Source organism: Semicossyphus pulcher, unplaced genomic scaffold (genome assembly GCF_022749685.1).
Source record: "Semicossyphus pulcher isolate SPU_LCO1_2020_fin unplaced genomic scaffold, fSemPul1.0.p SCAF_38, whole genome shotgun sequence".
Taxonomy (NCBI): Eukaryota; Metazoa; Chordata; class Actinopteri; order Labriformes; family Labridae; genus Semicossyphus; species Semicossyphus pulcher.
Window position 1 is genome coordinate 682,627 of NW_027211713.1, and position 22,374 is coordinate 705,000.

The 22,374-nt window shown below is 48.2% G+C and overlaps 1 protein-coding gene across 7 annotated transcripts in view; it reads left to right on the forward strand.

The window, feature by feature from the left end:
- The first annotated feature begins 258 nt into the window (after positions 1 to 258).
- Positions 259 to 22,374, forward strand: part of tp53bp1 (tumor protein p53 binding protein, 1) — a 26,995-nt gene continuing 4,879 nt past the window's right edge. For 3 of the 7 annotated variants that reach the window (XM_069679258.1, XM_069679259.1, XM_069679264.1), the window contains exons 1-23: positions 259 to 336; positions 3,319 to 3,535; positions 4,041 to 4,128; positions 4,699 to 4,783; positions 4,862 to 4,929; positions 5,021 to 5,146; positions 5,731 to 5,785; positions 5,867 to 6,015; positions 6,289 to 6,412; positions 6,503 to 6,591; positions 6,671 to 6,855; positions 6,968 to 7,928; positions 8,385 to 8,501; positions 8,583 to 8,774; positions 8,857 to 8,920; positions 9,512 to 9,604; positions 11,160 to 11,415; positions 11,685 to 11,753; positions 11,840 to 11,992; positions 12,187 to 12,407; positions 14,047 to 14,217; positions 14,581 to 14,975; positions 17,250 to 17,441. In XM_069679258.1, coding sequence (XP_069535359.1) covers positions 3,356 to 3,535; positions 4,041 to 4,128; positions 4,699 to 4,783; positions 4,862 to 4,929; positions 5,021 to 5,146; positions 5,731 to 5,785; positions 5,867 to 6,015; positions 6,289 to 6,412; positions 6,503 to 6,591; positions 6,671 to 6,855; positions 6,968 to 7,928; positions 8,385 to 8,501; positions 8,583 to 8,774; positions 8,857 to 8,920; positions 9,512 to 9,604; positions 11,160 to 11,415; positions 11,685 to 11,753; positions 11,840 to 11,992; positions 12,187 to 12,407; positions 14,047 to 14,217; positions 14,581 to 14,975; positions 17,250 to 17,441 — 4,033 coding nt within the window. In that variant the 5' untranslated portion in view covers positions 259 to 336; positions 3,319 to 3,355. The remainder of the gene's footprint in view (positions 337 to 3,318; positions 3,536 to 4,040; positions 4,129 to 4,698; positions 4,784 to 4,861; positions 4,930 to 5,020; positions 5,147 to 5,730; positions 5,786 to 5,866; positions 6,016 to 6,288; positions 6,413 to 6,502; positions 6,592 to 6,670; positions 6,856 to 6,967; positions 7,929 to 8,384; positions 8,502 to 8,582; positions 8,775 to 8,856; positions 8,921 to 9,511; positions 9,605 to 11,159; positions 11,416 to 11,684; positions 11,754 to 11,839; positions 11,993 to 12,186; positions 12,408 to 14,046; positions 14,218 to 14,580; positions 14,976 to 17,249; positions 17,442 to 22,374) is intronic. The other 4 variants (XM_069679260.1, XM_069679262.1, XM_069679261.1 and 1 more) reach the window with 3 other exon arrangements.

Here is a 22,374-nt window from a genome sequence, read left to right on the forward strand (position 1 = left end):
AGATCTGAGCAACATTATATTTCTACTTACTTAATGACATTATTAAACATTTAATCTGTTGTATTTATAGAGTTATTAAAGAACGACATTTCAATACTCTGATATCATAAAGATGAATTTATAAATATGAAAACATTTATGATCCTCTCTGATACAGATGCCTTTGCATCTTTACGCACAGTGTGTGTGTGTGTGTGTGTGTGTGTGTGTGTGTGTGTGTCTCCACACCCTGGCTGACTCTCTGCAAACAGAGCAGAGGAAGCACCGGGAGATGCTGGACGTGTTTTTATCCTGACCGAGCAGCGAGCAGAGAATCAGCTGACGGAGTTCATCAAGGTACAGAGACATATTCTGATTGACTGCGGAGAGCATGATGCAGAGTGTGTGTGTGTGTGTGTGTGTGTGTGTGTGTGTGTGTGTGTGTGTGTGTGTGTGTGAGTGAGCTCCGGCAGAGCTGCTCAGAGGAGGGAGACATGTTGGGTTGTGGCTGCGCATTTCTGAATGTGTGTGTGTGTGTGTGTGTGAGAGAGTGTCTGTGCGTGTTTGTGTGCGTGTGTGTGTGTGTGTGTGTAGAATTGATACTGGAGTATTCGGTGTGAGGCGGTCAGAGGGCTGCACGCGGCTCCGAGCAGCAGCGTTTACCTTTATCGTATATCGATAAGTTACTGGTGTATGCGCTGGTGTGTGCGCGTGCCTCACAGTTAGCACAGGTATCATTGCTGCTTTGTTCCCAGTCTGACTGTTTTTACCTGTCTCACAGTGCTTTTATTCAAATGCTGCTGCTGTGAACCGGGGCTATTGGGCCCTGCTCTCTGTCTGACAGGCTGCACCTTCACAGGCTGCACACACATGACATCAGACCCCCCCACAGTGCTGATAATATTAGTTCACCTCACTTTATCTAACAGTCCAGGTCTGTCATTGTTCAAACTGTAAATGTTGTTGTGTTGTTGTGAATGAATGAAGATGACCTCATCCTGTGACATCATCCTGTGATAATCATTGTGATACAGGAGATCATATGATAAGAGTGCAGTGCTAACAGAGTGTGACGTTGTAGATAACATAATGTTTCTATCATCACATATTTGAAGACTGTATTTAAAGTTACGATTATGTGAAGCAGTAAAAACACAAACTGAGCTGCTTCATGTTAAAATCTCAATGTGTGTGTGTGTGTGTGTGTGTGTGTGTGTGTGTCTCGCTCTCAGAGGGTACAGACACTCAGGTGGTCTCAGAGTCAGTACGTGTGTGTGATGACTCTGCTCATGATGTGATGAAGACGTTTGTGAGGATGCAGCATGGACTCATTGTTTCCTTCATGTTGGAGATTTATTCTGTTTTAGGCTCTGATCAGTGTTTGCACAGACAGCAGTGTTACAGGAAATGTGCTGTCTCCATGGAAACTGAGGCTGATGACAAAGTGATGTTAATGTTATAAAGATCATGAAGAGCTCAGAATGCATCAAATACACACACAGTTTTATATCATAAACATCCACTATGAGAGGATAAGAGGGTTTTTAAACTGTAAAGGGTGGACAGAGTAGACCTGCTTTAAATTGGTTAGTCAATATCTGTACTCTTCAAATATGTCCTTCATTGCACTCAGACTGTGTTTACGTCAGGATACTAACATGGAGTCGACTGGAGGAGTGAAGGAAACATCAGGGAGAGAGAAATCTGCAGGAAACAGACAAACTGGCTGTAAGCTGAGGTTAACCTATATCTGATTTTACTGGAGTCCCTGAACGCCACATAAGGACCTCTGAAGGTCTCACAGCTCCCTCCATGGGACAACATGGCCCAGATTTTCTCTCCTTCATCTCATTCATCATCCCAGAGTTAAAGTCCACAGAGAACATGTGAAACACATTTATCAGACACGTAAAGTCGGTGTTAACACTGTAAAACTGCAGACTGATATATGACATAGATAGATAGATAGATAGATAGATAGATACATACTTTATTGTCACAGAAGACAGTGTTCAGGGCCCTTTAATGTACTTTTGATCTGGGATTTAGTTTGATCTGGGACCCTGTATGTCCGGTTTGATGGTAATAGTTCATACTGACCATGCAGAGCGTGGTTTGGGTCAGACACATGTTATTAACACATGTCTTAACATGTTTTTGTTATAGGCTGATTCATAAAGTTTCTCAAGATCAGATGAGTTGTTGAGGAGGCATTAATGATATACAGTGTATAATCACAGGGCTACTTTTTTTAAAGACTATTTTTGGGCATTTAGCCTTTATTATACAGGACAGCTGAAGAGAGACAGGAAATGTGGGGAGTAGAGAGTGGGGGAAGACATGCACCGAATGATTCAGCAGACCGGGAGTCAAACCTGCGATCAGTGCATCGAGGACTGTGGTCTCTGTACAGCCTGCTCTACCAACTGAGCTAAACCAGCGCCCCCAATCACAGGGCTACAGATATTTAATTCCAATTAAAGCTCCTGTGAGGAACTTTTGGTTTGTGTTGATTTTGGCGCCTCCAGTGGTCAAAGCCGTACCTCTTATCTCTTTGCTGATTTTGTGCTGTTCATGCTTAAGTGGTGTTTTTTAACAAAACATCTCATCCTGCAGTCACATGTATCACTCATTTTAAATTTTTGCCCCCCGCCAGCAGGTTCAGGCACTAAAAATAATAAGCAATCTTGTCGCTGATGGTCTGGTTTGCTGTAGTAGGTCATACAAAGACATCAGAATTAATGTCAGTTTCTTTCATAACCAGCAAAAATTCCTCACAGGAGCTTTAAAAGCTACAATAAAAAGGATATTAATAAAAAATGAAGAAAACGTTTTATAGATGTGTTGATCCTGTAGACAAAAGCTGTGTAATATGAGCAGGACTGAAAACATGACCATTTAAATCAGACCTACATCATCATCGTTTCATCGTTTTAAAGAATCCTGCAACCATCAAACCAATCAGCATTCCCTGTGACGTCACAACGCCAACGGGACCAATCAACTCGCTAGTTGTGAATTTTGCCGGGAAAAGCGGATCGACGCTGAAGTGTATGCGTGTGCGTGTGCGTGTGTGTGTGAATATTATTTGCTCCTAAAAACTGATTGTATGAACTAATACCTGTGCTAACATGCTAACATGCTAAGCTACAAGGCTCTCGCCGTGTGCGGAGGTTTCTCCGGAGCACTCTGACTCTTAAACGGGCAGCAAACACGCGCTGTGTTGTTGGGCGGAGCATTAGCTGCTAGCCTGTAACGTTAGCTAACATGCTAGCGCCGGCTAGCACCAGGTAACAATAACTCACGTGCCTGTCTTGGTTGTTTTTCCTGCTCGGCTAGCTAACATCAGCCCATCTCCGTGTCCCGGCCTGCCCTCATGGATCCCGGTGGAAGTGAACTAGACTCCAGCCTGCCTCAGCCCGAGAACCCGTGTCTGATCGTGGAGGACTCCCAGCCGGACAGCGTCGCTCTGGAGGACGATCCGGAGAGCAGCTATCGAGCTCTGCTGGCCCGCCGCCTGTCCAGCCTGCAGCCCGCCGCCCGCAGCCCGGTGTTGGTGAGTCCCTTGTGGACTGGTCTTATTCAGTATCATACATCCACAGGCTGGCTTATAGATTCTGCTGCAGCTAATGAAGCTACTCGGGTACACAACGGCTCTAACTGTTTGTCTTGTTTTGAGTCTAACAGAGATCAGACAAACCTCTGTACTGAGGAGAGGAGATCCTGTATTTACGTAGATGCAGTGCTTTACCACAGTGAAAAATACACGATTGTAATGCAGGAAGTGAATGCTTCTGACTCGCTCTGTGTTGAGAGTGGTGTGAACACAAGTCTGTACAAAGTTCAGGCATCTGAACCTCTGACCTCAGGTTTTCCCTGGCGATCAGGTCTCAGTGAGGAGAGGGAGAATGCATCAAAGATCCAGGTGTAAACAAAAATCATTCAGTCAGTTCATTTGTAATCTGTGTAGTCAGGTAATGCCACCTTTTAGCACCAGGTGTACATGCTGTGTTACACTTTGACGTTTAGTGAATCCAGTAAAGATGCATTTTATTTTGCAGGAACTGATCTGCTCCCCTATAGGAAGTAGATCCTCTCAGACTGACAGCCAATCAGAGAGCTCCCAGAGTAACAACCAGGCAGAGCTGGGTCAGTGCTTTCTAACAGATACAGATACAACAATATACACTCACCTGGTACACCTGTCCAATCTAATGCAGTTCAATCCAACAGCACTGCCAGAGATTCTGCTTTTATGAAGTTTGATTGACTTTAGTTTGGTTGAGTGTGACGTGTGTAAATGTAATGATGTTTATTACTGAGGTCAGAGTTAAAGGTGCTGTTGCGCTGAACTACATTATACTGAGATGTGTCTCTAATCTTTTGGCCTCCCTATTGACACACATGAGGGGGCCAGAGCATTAACACCTCTGAATATAAAGCAGCTCAGTACAGCCGCACCACCACTGATGAGCTTGATGCTGAAATCTCACTGGACTAACACCCCTGTGACAGCTTAGAGAAGAGTCTGCACATCACAGGCAACATGAAAGCAAATGTTATGGCTGAGCTGCTGTGTTGGATTACATTAGATTGTTCAGGTGTACCTAATGAAGTGGCCGGGGAGTGTATATGTTTATATAAATGTATATGTATGTATGTGAATATATAACTCACACTGTATGTACACACTAACACACTGCTGTTTTCTGTGTCCAGGCATTGTGGTGGCGGCTGACCCCAGGTCAGCCTTCGAGGAGGAGAGTCAGGTCATAAACATCTGCCCCCCTCCCGACAAGAAGAGGTGGGTGATGACAGACATGTTTAATTGATGCTCAGGTCAGACTGATATACAGGTGTGACTCTGGTTTCTGATCTTCAGGTGTGCACAGGAGGAAACTGAGATGGACTCTGGAGCTGATTCCACCACACACTGTGTTCGGTCTGAGGGTAGGCGGAAGAGTGTAACAGTCAGTATGGGTCTGTTTTACTGTGTGTGTAATGACGAGTAATAACGTGTGTGTGTGTGTGTGTGTGTCAGAGGGGACCTCTCAGTTTGCCTTCCTGGAGCTCTCTCAGAGTCAGGACCTGCGAGGTGACGGAGTGAACAGTCGGGAGGAGGAAGACGTCATACCTCAGTCTGACAGCAAGAGGCGCAACAAATCAGGTGTCAGACTTTATTTCTAACTTTGCTGAGGTTTTGATGTTTTTACTCCCTTTTTATTTCATGTCATTTTCGGCTTTAATCTCCTTGAGAATGATACGGAGACCTACATGTTTCTAGGTGACCTTCATGTCTCACATGACGCCTGCAGTCAGGCCTGCTCGCTGTGTAGTTTAACATGATCTAAATGTTAGGCTGGAATGATACAAAGGACATGAGAACAAAAGCTTCATACAGCTCGCTGAACAGTTTGATGACTTTAGTAAGAAGATCTGAACCACCCTGAGCTCTGTCCTCCATCATCAGCACACCAAAGAGAGGCTTAAATAGAAATAAGACATTCCAACAGAAGGTAAACTGAGGAGGCATCGACCTCACGTCCTCACGTCCTCACGGCCACGTGTTCATTTAAGATGAAATCCATCAAATTCTGAGCTTTAAGAGAGACGTGCTCACGTGCACGAGGCCTTTATGTTGTATGTGTTCTGTGTCGCTCATACTTTGTACTGTGAAGCTGCCGATCACATGCGTGTGTGTGTGTGTGCTTTAGACCAGCAAGTTGAGGTTGTGTGTTCCTTCATCCTCAGTAGATCATCAGCTGAGCTCCAGGACCTCAGAGAGTCAGGACCATAGAGCAGTCAGGTACCGACCCATCTGCTCTTTAATTCTGCATTAAATACAGATCACGCTCTTCTCTGCTCTGATCTCTGCTTCCTCCAACAGGTCAGAGGTCAGCTCCAGCAGCTCCCTGGACTCCCAGCCTGGTAGGAAGCTGAGCGTCCAGGCTCTGCTGCACTCACAGGGTCTGCAGGATCAGCAGGACTGTGAGATCCTGTCCTCACAGCAGGACCTGTTCGACACAGACAAGACCGGTAATACTACATGTGTTACAGACAGGGTGCGGGTTCAGGTTCCCAAGAAGGTTCCAGGAGGACCTCTCATTTGGAGGACCAGGGACTAAAAAGTTCCTGGGACTTTATTTAGACCCTGGTCTCTGCTCCTGAGGAAGTCCAGGACTTTGGGGTGCTGAACATGTCTGATTCAGCAGATTGTCTCAGCCGTCTTGCCCGCCGTGTACAAGATGAAACTCACACTGGAAGTGTCTTCTGCAGGTGTATTGTCTCTTACCTGTGTGTTTCTCTCAGGTGCTGCAGTGGACAGCACGGTGTCAGAGCCGGAACAGGGTCACCCCACCCCGACCCCCGCCCACACCCTGAGACTGCTGCACTTGTCGGGACAGGGAACGCTGGTGCAGGAGAGTCTGTCCCAGTAAGAGACGGAGCGATCATATTACATTATAACATCCACTCTGAAACAGACACTGACCTGATACTCTGCTGGCTCCGCCCCTTTCTGCAGGAGCTCTGTGGACTATGTGGCCCCCACCCCGGACCACTTCACCCACACCCCTCTGATAGTTCCCAGCTCCCCCACAGAACCAGAACACAGTAAAGACAAAATAAATATATATGAACTGAGACACTGGCTCGGCTGGTAGATGCAGCAGTAACGTGTTTTCTCTGTCAGATGCAGATGAACCGATGGACACGTCGGCGCCCCCTGAAGGCCGAGCGGGAGAAAAGGAAGAGCCAACGGACACAGAGGCCGCCCCTAAGCCCCGCCCAACCGCCTCTACTCCCATATCCCAGAATTCACCTGGTTTTGTGTTGGAGCGAACGCTGTCTTTACCCTCACAGCCAGAGTTCTCTCATGTATGTTCATCGTCTTTTATCGTTACGGCTTCACAGGTTAATTGAACATGAAAGTAATCGTCTGTTGCAGCCACAGCTCATCGTATGTCATGTGTTTGTCCTGTTTTCTCAGGACGTGTTCGTCCCGACACAGAGTCAGGAGACCCCTCAGCAGTCTGTTAAGAAGGCGGAGTCACAGTCTCAGCGTGTGGACTCGGCTGCTCTCTCTCTGCAGCTCTCTGTGAACACTCAGACATCGAATCAGCTGACCTCAGATCAGCCTGAGGACGACAGCCAGGCCACACAGATAGAGGAGCTGACAGAGCCGCCCGTCGCCGACACCGGCGATGCTGTGATGTCACGCTGCGAGCACAGAAGAGACAGAAGTGGAGTCCCTTCAGAGTCACAGACTGCCTCTAGGTCCAAAACGTCCTCCTCCTCTGACTGTCAGAAACCTCCCAGCGAGCAGCCTGATCCGTCTGACATGCACCGACACTCTGCAGCTCCTCTGAATGCACTCAACATGAATGTCAACAGAAACAGCTCCTCTCAGACAAAGTTAGATTTCTCTGATGTGACCGTGAACAGTTGTGTGCAGGACACTCCCTCTGCCTCCGCTCCCTGCAGTCTCACCTGTCAGACACCTGTGGATGTGATGAAGACTTCTGTTCACCTGAGAGGACGAGGAAACTCACAGAGTCAGTCTGTGGAGTCACAGAAGTCTGCAGCCGTCAGTGACAGTCAGACAGCCAGAGACATGGTGAATGAAGGAGAGGAGGAGGTGATGGAGGAGGAGAGCACAGTGGGCGGCGCTTCGGGGATGGTTCTGGTGCTCTCTCAAAGTCAGCTGGTGTCTCCTGAGCCGATGGAGGAGGTGGAGGAGGACAGCGTCATCATCGTCTCAGACAGCGACAGAGACTCTCAGACCGAACATTCAAAGAACCACAACTCACAGCCAATCAGAGGCAGAGTTTCAGTCTCCACCAATGGACATCCCAACAAGAAGCTGCCTTCTGATAGGCTCTCCCAGCCTGAGAGGGCGGAGCCTGAACCAGAGGGGCTCAAAGACAAGAGCCTGAGTGACAGCTCAGGAGGTAAGCTGGCCGCAGATATATGTACACATACATATATATATATATATATATATATGTGTGTGTGTATATATAACAGTATGAACAGTAAAAGCCCACTTTGTCTACTATTCAGCTGTCCAGGAACAGGGTCAGGACCTTTGCAGGTGCTCACTGTAATAGTGTATAGCTGCGACTACATTAAGCCCAGGTGACTTTATTCAGACCCACAGACACGCCCTGCTCCAGGGGCAGCACTGTGGACTGGACTTCAGACAACAATGAGCTGAAGGAACCTGTTAGTCCCTCCTCCAACAGCTCCTGGAGTCCTGGGACCCTCTGGTGGAAACGTAGCTTTACTTCCTGTGGAATCAGCCAGCTGTGATGTCACCGCAGACGTCCCTCATGTTCCCCAATAAACACATCAGTAACGTCCTTTACCTGTCGCTTCACCGAGTTACATCTCCTCTGATTCCACAGAGATCTCCTTCCATTTCACGCTTCCCAAAGAGGGCGAGTTGATTGGTCCTGTAGTCGGAGCCACGCCCCCTCTGATCACCCAGCTGAAGCAGACGCTGAGACACAGCACTCCCATTGGTCAGTTGTGACGGTAGCATGTCTGATAAACACCATGAATCCCAACACGCCCTGATACCGAGTCTGTGCCTGTCCCTGCAGAGATCTCTTCGTTCTCTGAGAAGTCGGGCGTGTCCGCTGACGTCTCTGCTGACGGGGCGATGGCGGCAAGCGACATCATGTCGGGGGAGAGCAGAGAGGACGTGGGGGAGAGGGAGGAGGGGAAGTTGAGTCTGAGGATGAAGCTGGTGACCCCGGTGGATGAGGGCAGCTCTGAGCGCTTCAGCCTGCAGAGTAAGTGTGTGTGTGTGATGGTGTGTGTGTCCTTGCTGCAGGTACCCCCCACCCCTCTCAGTAACACCTGTCTCTCCCTCAGAGCCCGCTCTGTCAGAGGAGGAAGGATCCATGAAGGTGTCCTCTGTTCATCAGGCTGTAAACAGGTAACCTGACACCTGTCTCTTTAAGCAGGTTAACTGCATTAGCTCATAACACTGACGCACATTCACTCTGCTGACAGTGAAGGGTTAAGGCTCTCATAGTCCAGGTGCTCCTCTCACCTGTGGTCCAGCCACAGTGAATGTCAGTAAACTGTGAACAGGAGGATGGCCTCCAGCTGATCATTACGTCCCAGAGCTCCTCCTTCATCAGAAACACATCACAGGTGTATCATCTGATCCACTTTACCTGAACACAGCAGCCGTTTTACAGTCCAGAGACACTCATCTTTGTGGGGGAGTTTAAATACCTGTGAGCTCCTCTGCAGGTTCGAAACACAGAGGATGTTGACACTGAAAGAACAGGTGTCGTCCTGTCTCTCTGACATTCAGACACACAGGTGATACACTGATGCCTCTGGTTCTGAAGGTACAACATGTGATCTATGGAGAGTGTCCCTCAGTCTGCTGCAGGAGAGGGAGGTCTGTGTTCACTCCATCAGCTGTTCCCTGTGTATCTATCAGTGATTTAGTGTGTGTTACCTGCTGTTTACAGGTGTGTGTTCTGTCTGTAACAATGACGTGTTTAATGTCCAGCAGCCCGTCAGTGTTCAGTCGGGTCAGACAGGTGCACAGACAGCAGGATGCAGAGGAGGAGAGTCATGCAGCAGGAAACGGCACTCCTGTCAGGTAAGCACACTCAGTAGCCCCTTTCACACACACACTCCTGTAAACTGGCCACATGGTCCAGGTGGGCTGCGTGTGTGAACACAGACAGCTGTAAACTTGATGATGCTATAATTAATGTCATATTAACTTGCACGCTTCATGTTATTACAGGACAGAGGGAGAGAGAGACGGACAGGGAGAGAGAGAGAGAGAGAGAGACGGACAGGGAGAGACAGAGAGAGAGAGACGGACAGGGAGAGAGAGAGAGAGAGAGAGACGGACAGGGAGAGACGGACAGGGGGAGAGAGAGAGAGAGACGGACAGGGAGAGACGGACAGGGGGAGAGAGAGAGAGAGAGAGAGACGGACAGGGAGAGACGGACAGGGGGAGAGAGAGAGAGAGAGAGGGGGGGGGGAGAGGGGGAGAGGGAGAGGGGGAGAGAGAGAGGGGGAGAGAGAGAGGGAGAGGGGGAGAGAGAGAGAGAGAGAGGGGGAGAGAGAGAGGGAGGGACGGACGGACGGACGGACGGACAGGGGGAGAGAGAGAGAGACACAGAGAGACAGACACACACACAGACAGACAGACGGACAGGGGGAGAGAGAGAGAGACACAGAGAGACAGAGACACACACAGACAGACAGACGGACAGGGGGAGAGAGAGAGAGACACAGAGAGACAGACGTCACACACAGACAGACAGACGGACAGGGGGAGAGAGAGAGAGACACAGAGAGACAGACGTCACACACAGACAGACAGACGGACAGGGGGAGAGAGAGAGAGACAGAGAGACAGACGTCACACACAGACAGACAGACGGACAGGGGGAGAGAGAGAGAGACACAGAGAGACAGACGTCACACACAGACAGACAGACGGACAGGGGGAGAGAGAGAGAGACACAGAGAGACAGACACACACACAGACAGACAGACGGACAGGGGGAGAGAGAGAGAGACACAGAGAGACAGACGTCACACACAGACAGACAGACGGAGAGAGAGAGAGAGAGAGACACAGAGAGACAGACGTCACACACAGACAGACAGACGGACAGGGGGAGAGAGAGAGAGACAGAGACAGACGTCACACACAGACAGACAGACGGACAGGGGGAGAGAGAGAGAGACACAGAGAGACAGACGTCACACACAGACAGACAGACGGACAGGGGGAGAGAGAGAGAGACACAGAGAGACAGACACACACACAGACAGACAGACGGACAGGGGGAGAGAGAGAGAGACACAGAGAGACAGACGTCACACACAGACAGACAGACGGAGAGAGAGAGAGAGAGAGAGAGAGAGACAGAGAGACAGACGTCACATTCACAGACGGAGAGGTGAAGTTCAGCGACTGAATTAGGTGAGGTGACAGCCTCAAGTGGACAAGAGAGGAACTGCAGGAGCTTCAGTGTTGTCTTTATGTGTCCGCCTGCAGGTTGACTCCACATGACTCTTCATTAAAGCTGATTGTAGATTTAAACATGGTCAGTGTCTTGTTACCTGTCAGGTGTCCCTCAGCATCATGTTAACATAATAATTGACTGACTGATTTCTTCACACCTCTGCAGGGGGGAGCTGTTCTCCTCCCCACAGAGGAGCTTTCAGGCCTCCTCACTGGGATGTAACAGCCTCCCTAACAGCCAATCAGAACAGCCCTCACAACAGGAAGTGTTTGCAGCACCGCAGCAGACCACTAAGGATCCTCCTGGTCCTGCAGAGCAGCCTGAGGACAGACGAGGACCCACTGAAGCTCCACAGACCCCAACCAGAGCCAGGGTCCCCCAGACCGCTGACAACAACATCGACTCCAGCTTGTCCAGCAAGGTGAGTCATGCTCACACCTGCTCCACAGCACGAAGGGTTCATGATGGCACTACAGAGGAAGTGCTCACCTGAGATAAAATACACCAGTACTTTGGTAACATGCTGTACTAACATGGTTATTATGGGATGTAGTACATAAGGTTTTACTGTTTAATGTACTGCAGCAGTGTGAGACCTTCATGTTTCACCGTTTGACACCTGAGTTTTTTAGGTCTGTGTTAGGATGTGTGTGTTGTGGGGGTGTGTTCACTGTGTCCTGTGTGTCTCAGCTCCGTCAGAGGTCGGCCTCTCAGCAGACCAGCTTCGACCCCGCGGGGCTGCGCTCTCCAGCTGGCAGGGTACAAACACACACCTGTATATGAAGAGGAAATGATTCTTATATCTGTGAATGTTGTTCGGTTCTCACTCCTAAACTCTGTCACAGGGGGAACCAGCCTCTCCGTCCTTCAGAAGAACCACAGCCCCCACCCACCGCAGACACGTGCGCACCATCCAGGAAGTGCGGACCACCGTCACTCGCATTATCACAGACGTTTATTACGAGGACGGAAAAGAGGTGGAGCGTAAAGTGTCCGAGGTAACGACAGCAGCTGCTTTAGTTTGAGTGGAGTCCTCTCTGCATGGAGGTGTAAGGTAGATTCAGGTGTTGATCTCTTCAGAGGCTTCCTTCACCTGTTTCATTCATTCAGTCAGATTTAACTCTTTAATGAGCAGGTGATATAAAACACAGACTAATATTAGCATCTCTCTAACTGGGTGTCATGTCATCAGGAGAGTGAGGAGCCAGTGGTGGACTGTCAGGTGTTGGACAGCGACATCTCTCCGTGCCGAACAGGAAACAGCTCTGTGACCTCAGGTGACCTCGGTGACATCAGCTCTCTGTCGTCTAAGGCGTCCAGCTTGCAGCACAGCTCCGGAGGAACCAGCAGCAGCAGCGGCTTCATCAGGTCCGACTTCATCCTGCCACCTAGCCGGGGGGGCAAGTCTACCAGGTACCACCTCCACCTGAAGAGCAGCCTCTCCTCAGTCTGTCTGCTTCACCTGTGTCCACCTGCTGCATGCTGGTTCTGTGTCACTGCTCTACCTCTCTGACCTTCTGATAGAGATGTTCTGATATCAACACCAGCCTGAAACCCCTCTGATCCCACTGACACTCTGCATCAGGTGTCTGTGAGAACACCTGTGAAACATGACGATAAACAACAGAGCTAACATGATGTTTGTTAGAGACACTGAATGAAACCGCTTCATGTATTATATCTGTGTTTCTGACGCTTAAAAAGCCGCAGCATTTCCAGAGGGGCGGCGAGTTGAGCTGCTGCTAATGTTAGCGTAGCATATTTATTGCTCCTGAGGTTTTAAAATGCAGCCTAATGATCCACAGAGGTCCTCCTAACCCTGACATTAAGACCAGTAAAACACTGAATACAGCAGCTTCATTCTAAAGGACACGTCTTCTTCTCATGTCTCTCTCAAACGAGATCAGAAATCAACTCCTCTGTGTTTGTTCATGTTTAAAGAGTTGAGCCAGGCCAAACGACTATCACACAGGGTTAGCATTACGCAGCTGAGCACATGCGTCACACATAGGTGTCAGATCAGTTCTCAGGTATCCGATCATCTCTGACTGTCTCACTCTGCCCCCTGACTGTCTCACTCTGCCCTCTGACTGTCTCACTCTGCCCTCTGACTGTCTCACTCTGACTGTCTCACTCTGCCATCTGACTGTCTCACTCTGCCCCTGTCTCACTCTGCCCTCTGTCTCTCTCACTCTGCCATCTGTCTCACTCTGCCCTCTGTCTCTCTCACTCTGCCCCTGTCTCACTCTGCCCTCTGTCTCTCTCACTCTGCCCTCTGTCTCACTCTGCCCTCTGTCTCTCTCACTCTGCCCCTGTCTCACTCTGCCCTCTGTCTCTCTCACTCTGCCCTCTGTCTCACTCTGCCCTCTGTCTCTCTCACTCTGCCCCTGTCTCACTCTGCCCTCTGTCTCTCTCACTCTGCCCCTGTCTCACTCTGCCCCTGTCTCACTCTGCCCCTGTCTCACTCTGCCCTCTGTCTCACTCTGCCCTCTGTCTCTCTCACTCTGCCCTCTGTCTCACTCTGCCCTCTGTCTCTCTCACTCTGCCCCTGTCTCACTCTGCCCTCTGTCTCACTCTGGCCTCTGTCTCTCTCACTCTGCCCTCTATCTCTCTCACTCTGCCCCTGTCTCACTCTGCCCTCTGTCTCTCTCACTCTGCCCTCTGTCTCACTCTGCCCCTGTCTCACTCTGCCCCTGTCTCACTCTGCCCTCTGTCTCTCTCACTCTGCCCTCTGTCTCTCTCACTCTGCCCTCTGTCTCACTCTGCCCTCTGTCTCTCTCACTCTGCCCCTGTCTCACTCTGCCCTCTGTCTCACTCTGCCCTCTGTCTCTCTCACTCTGCCCCTGTCTCACTCTACCCTCTATCTCTCTCACTCTGTCCCTGTCTCACTCTGCCCTCTGTCTCTCTCACTCTGCCCTCTTGGTGAGTCGTCCTGCCTGCTGCCCCTCTCAGACACAGATCTGAGCTCTCTGCCCCCCCCCTGCCTGCGTGGAGCCTCAGATCTGTGTCTGTGAGAGCTGACTGGCTCTGTCGCCCCTCTGTGTGTCTGTAGCCCCAGGAGGGGAGGCGGGCAGCAACAGAGGGGTCACAGGGGTCACAGGATGGGGCCAGTGCTCACAGCAGACAGAGGCTTTGGCTCCCCAGGGCCCCGGGCCCTTGTCCCCCTGACCCCCAGAGGAAGGGCCAGGAGGGGCCGACCCCCGTCCCGCTCCTCTCCATCCAGGTGAGTCCCTGCTGTCCAGGTGAGTCCCTGCCTATTATGGCCAGAGGAAGCAACAGCAGCAGGCTAACTGCTATGAGCTAACACCCCCTCTAAGCACTGTCTCTAATAACACTTACCTTCCTCTCTGCACTAACTGATCCTCTCTGACACCGTGAGCCACGTCTCCTCATGTCTCTGTGGTTGATTTGTTTCTTAAAACTCGTGTTGGAGAGAAAACATCCAGACACAAGATGAAATCATGTTTATCTGTATTATTATATGATATGATGGTATATGTTATGTATATATGTATTCATAGATACAGTATATGTTGCATGTTATATCAGCCACTGCTGCTGTCTGACCTCTCTGTGTCTCTCTCAGGGGGGGCGGAGTCAGCTCTCTGCAGAGACTTGGCGCTCTCGGTCAGCCTCTCTCCTCCTCCGAGGACGAGCCCTTCACCCGCATGCTGCCACCCCGCCTCCCCATCAGCCCCTCAGACCCCTCCTCCTGCCGCTCCGACTCCCTCCGCTCTTCCCCCGAGGAGGCGTCCTCAGCAGGAAGCAGCTTCGTGGGACTGCGTGTCGTGGCCAAGTGGTCGTCTAACGGGTACTTCTACTCCGGACGCATAATGAAGGATGCCGGGGACGCCAAGTTCCGTCTGCGCTTCGACGACGGGTACGAGTGTGAGGTAGCGGGGAAGGACATCCTGCTGTGTGACCCCATCCCCATGGAAACAGAGGTCACCGCCCTGCTGGAGGACCAGTACTTCAGCGTAGGTGAGGAAGTCTCTAGTGTACGTTACAATGTTACAGTTTCATGTAGCAGACGCTTTAGTCCAAAGCGACGTACATCTGAGAGTTAATACGACACAAGCATCGATCGAGAAAGGAGGGGGCGGAGTCAGTGAGAGCCAACACACAGCTTCAGGTGCTGAGAGGCAGTGCACAGAGCGTCGACAACATCAACAAGGTCAATGTTGGGGTTTAGTAGGAGCAATTTCGTTATTAATAAAATTATGATTGTTAATAATTATGATTATTAATATTATAATAAAAGAATATCAGTCGGATTGACTGATTACGGGGCTCCACACTGGATCAGGGAATAAAAACCAAAAAGAAGAAAAATCAGTCTTAATATTACACTTACAATCAATATGTCAATATCAATATCAATATTGTTATTAAGTAATCAATATTTTCAAAAGTGAAAAAGGGAAGGTATGAATCTGACCACTGACCTTCGCAACCAGCCATAATCACATGATCACATGTAAACACACGATTAATCACAAACGACTTTAGATTATAAACAGACTGTATTTAACAAGCAGAACAAAGGAAACGGGTGTGGCCTGGCCTCATAAACTACAGCTACGCTTTGTGCTCACGCGATCTGTACCTTTTTAGGGTGTGTGTGTGTGTTACCACGGCGGGTGTGAGTGTGGTGTGTGGTTCATACAAAGATATGCCGGCGTGGCAAACAAAGCAGCTCAAACTAGCCGCAGCCAGATTTAGTAAGTGTAACTTTATCACGCAGGAACCAGCGGATGATCACAGACCATCCGCTGTGGCAGTGGAGCTTTAACTGATTAAAGGCAGCTTACTGATCTTCAGCATGGAAGCTGAGTTAAAACAAACACACATTAAAATAAACACACTTTCTGAGCTATCTCTGCCCAGACAAAAGTCTCCTACTTGAGATCACTGTCGGCAGTGATCAGTGTGTGTGATCCTCAGCGCGAACAAAGGTGGACTCGTGAACGGATTTGGGCGAATGGTCTGTGCAGATGAAGATGAAGACAGACAGAGTCGACAAGCTTCTGGTGGTGGTGGAGTTGTTGTCTGTGTCGGTCCTTCTGCAGGTGATGCGACGCGGTGCAGTGATGCGTTCAAGTTACTTAACAGTTAACATGAACAAGAAAAATGACCTCACACAGGACTCGGTCGCTGTGGAAAAGCTGGAAGGGAAAAAGTACCTTCTAATGCAGCCCTGGCTACACATGAAAGGCAAAGGTATGCAGGTTTCAGTGGCTTTTATAACCTGCATGAAATCCTGGCTGTGTCACAGGGACCCTCTTGGGTGCCCTCAGCTTTCCTCCAATGGAAGAGGAGGATTCCGCTCTCCCCCTCACTTCCCTCCTAGGTGTGAAGGAAGGAACATTCTGAGATACTGAGTCTTTTGGTGTAGTACTTAGGCTCTTCATTTTCCATGTAGGCCTCTCCTTTGTTTGAGCCAAATGGTGAGTTCCCAACATCAATATTGTCATCATCATGAGTATCCTAATTGACATCACCAACATCCTCAATGTCATCATCAATATCATTAAGGTCAGAGGTCATAAAGAGCTGGGTCTGTAGCTTCTTCTTAAAGGTGAAAGGGACTCTGCGGACCGAGTGGAGTTTGGTAACTCGTTCCACCACCGGGGGGCGACAGAGGAGAAGAGTCTAGTTAGAGACTTAGGGCCCTGTTGTGATGGGAGCACCAGGCACCTTTCATTGGCAGAGCGAAGTGGGCCGGACGGAGTGTATACCTGGATGAGGGCGTTCAGGTAGGCAGGAGAAGTTTCTGTTGCTGTTTGTAAGCGAGCGACAGGGTTTGAATTTGATGAGAGCGACGACTGGGAGCCAGTGGAGGGATATGAACAGTGGAGGGATACGAACAGTGGAGGTATACGAGCAGTGGAGGGATACGAGCAAGGGGTTGGTTGAAGACCAGTCGTGCTGCTGTGTTCAGGATCATCTGCAGAGGTTTCAATGTGCAGGTGAGGAAGACGAGTACCGGCTGTTCATTTGGTCTAAAGTGTAAAGTTTTCACTCTGCAGAGAATCATCATAGAAACCACAGATCATGACCCTCCTGTCAGACCTATAAACACACTGTTCATGATCGTGTGTGTGTGTGTGTGTGTGTGTGTGTGTGTGTGTGTGTGTGTGTGTGTGTGTGTGTGTGTGTGTGTGTGTGTGTGTGTGTGTGTGTGTGTGTGTGTGTGTGTGTGTGTGTGTGTGTGTGTGTGTGTGTGTGTGTGTGTGTGTGTGTGTGTGTGTGTAGGAGTAGTGAAGGGCCATAAGACGGAGGGGCAGGAGCTGCTGTACAGCGTGGAGAGAGATGGGCAGAGGCAGTGGTACAACAGGACCTCGATCATCCTGTCTCTGGATCAGGGCAACAAGCTGAGGGAGCAGCACAGCCTGGGCCCCTACGAGCCCTCCACCCCCCTCACCAAGGCCTCTGACATCAGCCTCGGTCAGACACACACACACACACACACACACACACACACACACATACAGATAGAGAGACAGACAGACTCTCTCTGTATCTGTCACTAGAGACTGACCGATTTGTCGGTCAGCCAATTTTTTCGGCCGATATTACCATTTCGCAGATATGTCAGTATCGGCACATATGTCCTCCGATATGCTCCGATATGATGATATGAAGAATGATGACTTTAGTTTTTGCAGAGCGGTGAGAAAAGTCATTACACCTCCTGAGAAGCAGAGGGCGCAGTGATAATCTGGCCAGCATGAGATGCTCTCAGTCTTTCCACCAAAATACAGGAGTAAGTATCCTGGAGTAAAGAAATGTAACAGCCTCCTCACTCCTGGTTACAACTATTAACTAACACAAAGATGACAATTACCAACATATGCAGAACTTATGTTATACACAGACACATTAAAAACACTAAAGAAATATTTGTTTGCATTTTGGAACATAAATAACAAACCTAACAACTTAAACTTCTCAGTCAGCACGAGGCAGCAGGCATGATAGGAAATGAGGACGTCCCTGTCGCTGCCAGAGTGCGCGTCACAGCTGAGCAGAGCAGCAGAGACAGTGAAGGGAAGCATCAGGAAGCATTATCTTTCCCATACAGAGAGAAACATTGTGAGCAACAAACTCATGTTGAAATCACAGTAATCAGCCAAAGCTTGCTTTCAGAGCACCGCTGTTTCTACCCTCTGAGCATCTAAACTGCGCAGACGAGATCCCGTGTGTACAGTCTGGCTCTCAGTTAGTTTGAAGTTCGATAATAACGAAGGTACAGGAGCTTTAAGCTTTATTGGCTGCTAGTTTCACAGCGGTTACGCTCTAAACAACAAGCTTACACGTCTACACCTCCGTACACCCCGCAGGAAGATACAGGGTTTTGTTTTAATAAGCCATCGCCGCGCTGCTGCCAGGTGTGTGCGTCTGTCCCCTCCGCCCTCCGTCACACCTGCAGCTCCTTACAGCAGTGAGACACGCGCGCGGACTGTTCTCATTCACAGAACGGCAAATGAAGACGATTTGTGAAGTCCCTTTCACGTCTCATAAAGATGTTAAAGTTACGATGTTACGGTGCTACAGACCGACAGAGAGCAGAGCACAGAGACAGTGTGATGGGTTTTTTTTTTTTAAACAATTTATTTTATGGTTTTCTTTGTTGCATAAGCATCACAAATACACAACATAAAGGGAGAAAGAACAAAAGAAAAACAGACCAGCAAAAGACGGCAAATAAAGATCCATTACACAAGACAAAGAACACACAACTCGGCTCACAAACATCAGCACAGGCAGGGCACAGGTACAAGATAAAAACAAACCAACAAGGTAAATAGGGCTCAAGTGTAGCCCCTGGAAATAATAACAGAAATATCGAGGCCCATGTTCAAAAGGAAAGGCTCCCAAATTCTGCGTTGACCCTGGGTCGTAGACTGGACCAGGCACGTCAAATAGTCCAGAGACGCATACTGGATAATAGTGTTCTGGAGTTTTGGATGGGGAATCCCGAGTAGCAAACTTCGAGGGTCAATATTTAGGTCATTTGCCAAGTTCTTATTAATCTCTTTAGCTATAGTCTCCCAAAACTTCTGTACTTAACTGCAATACCACAGGCGATGGGTGAGACCGGAGCGAGGCCCGCATTGAACTTACTCTGTGAGAGGGGGAGATGTATGCCCGATGTAAAATCTAAAGTTGAACTGATTTGACTCTGTTACAGACACTCAGGGTTCGGGCGCACTTCCAGGCATTAGACCAGTCATCATCTGTTATCTCTATATTAAGTTCTTTTTACGTGTTTCCTTCACACAAAGTGTCCCTGTAGTGTCATACTCTTTTAGCAAGCTATAGAAAGTCCTCGTAGAGGTACTCAACTGTTGTAGAAAAACCTGCCTCTCTACACAAGAAATACTTTGACTGGTGGGAAGTGGAGTGTCCTTCCAGACGTAATTCCTAACCTGTAGGTAGAGAAAAAAATCCTGTTTAGGGATGCAGTATTTTTCAGACAGTTGACTGAAGGACATAAAAGCAGGTACATCAAATAAATTATACAGGTTACATAGCCCTTTAGCTGCCCAAGCCCAAAAGCCAGGGTCAGTAGTTCCAGGTATAAAATCAGGGTTATCACAAATGGGAGTGAAGACGGATGTAGTTTTGGATCTAATGATCCACCAGGCCTTAATGGTGTAGACAGTGATGGGATTGTTACATGAGCTCTTAAGAGACTGAGGCCTTTTAAGAAACAACAAGTTCGGCAGTGGAAATTTTGACATGGACTTTTCTGTATCCAACCATTGAGACAATGGGTCATTACACACCCAGTCAGCTATAAAATGTAGGTGAGCACTAAGTTGATATTTCCTGATGTTCGGGAGGTCAAGACCGCCCTCGGAGACAGACAAAGTGTTGCCATGATGATACGCGCCTTCTTCCTAGACCATTTAAAGGAACAGAAGCAGCTATTCAGAATTTTAATGGCTTTGTGTGGAAAAAGAATTGGAATCATCTGAATTGGATAAAGTAACCTAAGAAGAATGTTCATTTTTAAGGAGCAACCCGTCCCAACCAAGAGATGGGAAGGGCATTCCATCTGTCCAAATCTAGTCTGATGCGTTCAAACAGGGGAAAGTTATTTTTGTACATTTGATCAAGGGTAGGTGATATATATATATATATATATATATATATATATATATATGCCTAAATATGTGAAACCTGTCTCAGACCATTTAAAAGGGATGGGGAGGGAGTTAAAGGTACATTCTTGAGGCTGCCCAGAGGCATCGCCTCAGGTTTGTTGTAATTTATTTTATATCCTGCAAAGGCAGTAAACCGACCAATAACTTCAATAAGTGCAGGCACAGAGACTTCAGGCTTGGTCATTAAGATCAAGACATCATCTGCGTAAAGAGCAATTTTGTGTTGTTTTTCCGCAGTTATTAAACCTTGTATCTCTGGGTCTGTCCTAACGGCTTTGGCCAATGGCTCTATAGATAGAGCAAAAAGAAGAGGGGATAAGGGACAGCCCTGACGCGTACCACGCTGGGTGTGGAAGTTGGAGGAGCGCATGCCATTAGTAACAACCGCAGCGAGAGGTTTGTTATAAAGTAACTTCACCTGATAAAGTGCTCGCCTAGACCAAATTTATTTAGAGTGAAAAACAGATAACAGATCATTTTCTGCATCAAGAGAAATGAGCAGACCGCATGTTGACTGTTGTTGAGTTCACTGGATTATATTCAGGAGCCTTCTCATGTTGTTACACGAGTAGCAACCCTTAATGAAGTCACTTTGGTCCCCATTTATGAGCAAGGGCAACAGCCCCTCCAACGTTGTTGCAAGTATTTTTGAAAGGATTTTGGCATCTCCATTCAGTAAGGAGGTTGGCCTGTAGGAGGCACAATCCTCAGGCCGCTTGTCCTTCTTCAAAATGAAAGAGATATTTGCCTCCCTCAGAGACAAAGGAAGGAATCCTTTTTCAAAGGAGTCGTTAAACATATTGAGCAGTGGGTCAACTAGCAGTTCTTGAAACTCTTTATAAAACTCGCAACTAAGCCCATCAGAGCCTGGGGCCTTACCAGATTGCAGTCCTTTAATAGCGGCCTCATTGACCTCATCTCTAGAAACAGGGGCATTTAGAACCCTAACCCTAACTCCTCAGTAAAATAAAGATTGAATTTATGATCCTTCAAAATAAAGGGGTTAAACCGCCAGTGTCTAGACAGCAGCATGGTCAGAATCCACGATGTTTCCTATAGAGCTATAAGCTATACTTTGTAGTAAGACCTTTGGAACAAAGAAATACTCTATTCTAGTATAGCATTTATGTACGTTTGAAAAGAAGGTATATTCTTTGTCTTGAGGGTTTCAAGCTCTCCATGCATCTACAAAATCTTCACAGAGGGGGATAACATTTTTGTCCTGGGAAGAAAGAGACACTTGACCCCGGGGGAACAGTTAAAGTCGCCTCCCACAGTCGAGTTTCTGACATTCAGGTCCGACAATTTAGAAAATGCAGTAGTCAAGAAGTCACTTGGGTCACCTGGGGGGAAGTATACATTCATAACAACTTCGTCTCCATACAGTACACCCTTTACAATGAAATAGTGTCCATTAGAGTCCCTGATACAACTTACAAGTTTAAAAGGCAGGTTTTTTTTCAATAAAATGGCCACGCCTCTGCTCTTTGCTGTGAAAGATGAGAAATATACTTGACCAAACCTCCTTGTCGCAACTTTAAGTGTTCATTGTCCTTCAGGTGAGTTTCTGTAAGTAAGGCTTACGTTTCACTGGTGTATGGACACATGAACATTCAGGTGCGTCATTTGTTTTTTTTGTCATTTGTTATAAATACATAAACACTTCCTTAACATGAGTAGCATGCCGAGTTGAAAACCACACACAGGAAAGAAAACGTTTAACAGGAAAGTGAACAAACAATTTGCCCATCACTGGCATTAGAACAAACCACTATCGAGAGAGAGAGGGAGGACTCCCTGACCTTTAACGCAGCGTGGCGTCACCTCAGTGTTGGCCTTTAAAACCTACTTATTGATTGATTGATTGATTGATTGATAGATTCTTTAATGACCACACAGCCAGGCTGGTGGAATTTGTTTCCAGTACAGCTTGGTCAGTTGGTACAGGTTCCAACATTAAACATTAAACATATAACATAGATATACACACAGACAAACACATTTCATGCATAAGGGCCATGCTTAATCCTCAGCGTTCAGAGTTTAGAATGTTTATTGCAGTGGGAATGAAACTGTTTTTGAAGCGGGTTGTTTTGGAGGCAATTGTCCTGTAGCGCCTCCCAGAGGGCAGTAGCTGGAAGACATAGTGTGCAGGGTGAGTGGGATCAGAGATGATCTTGTGGGCTCTGCGCAGTGTCCGTTTGCGG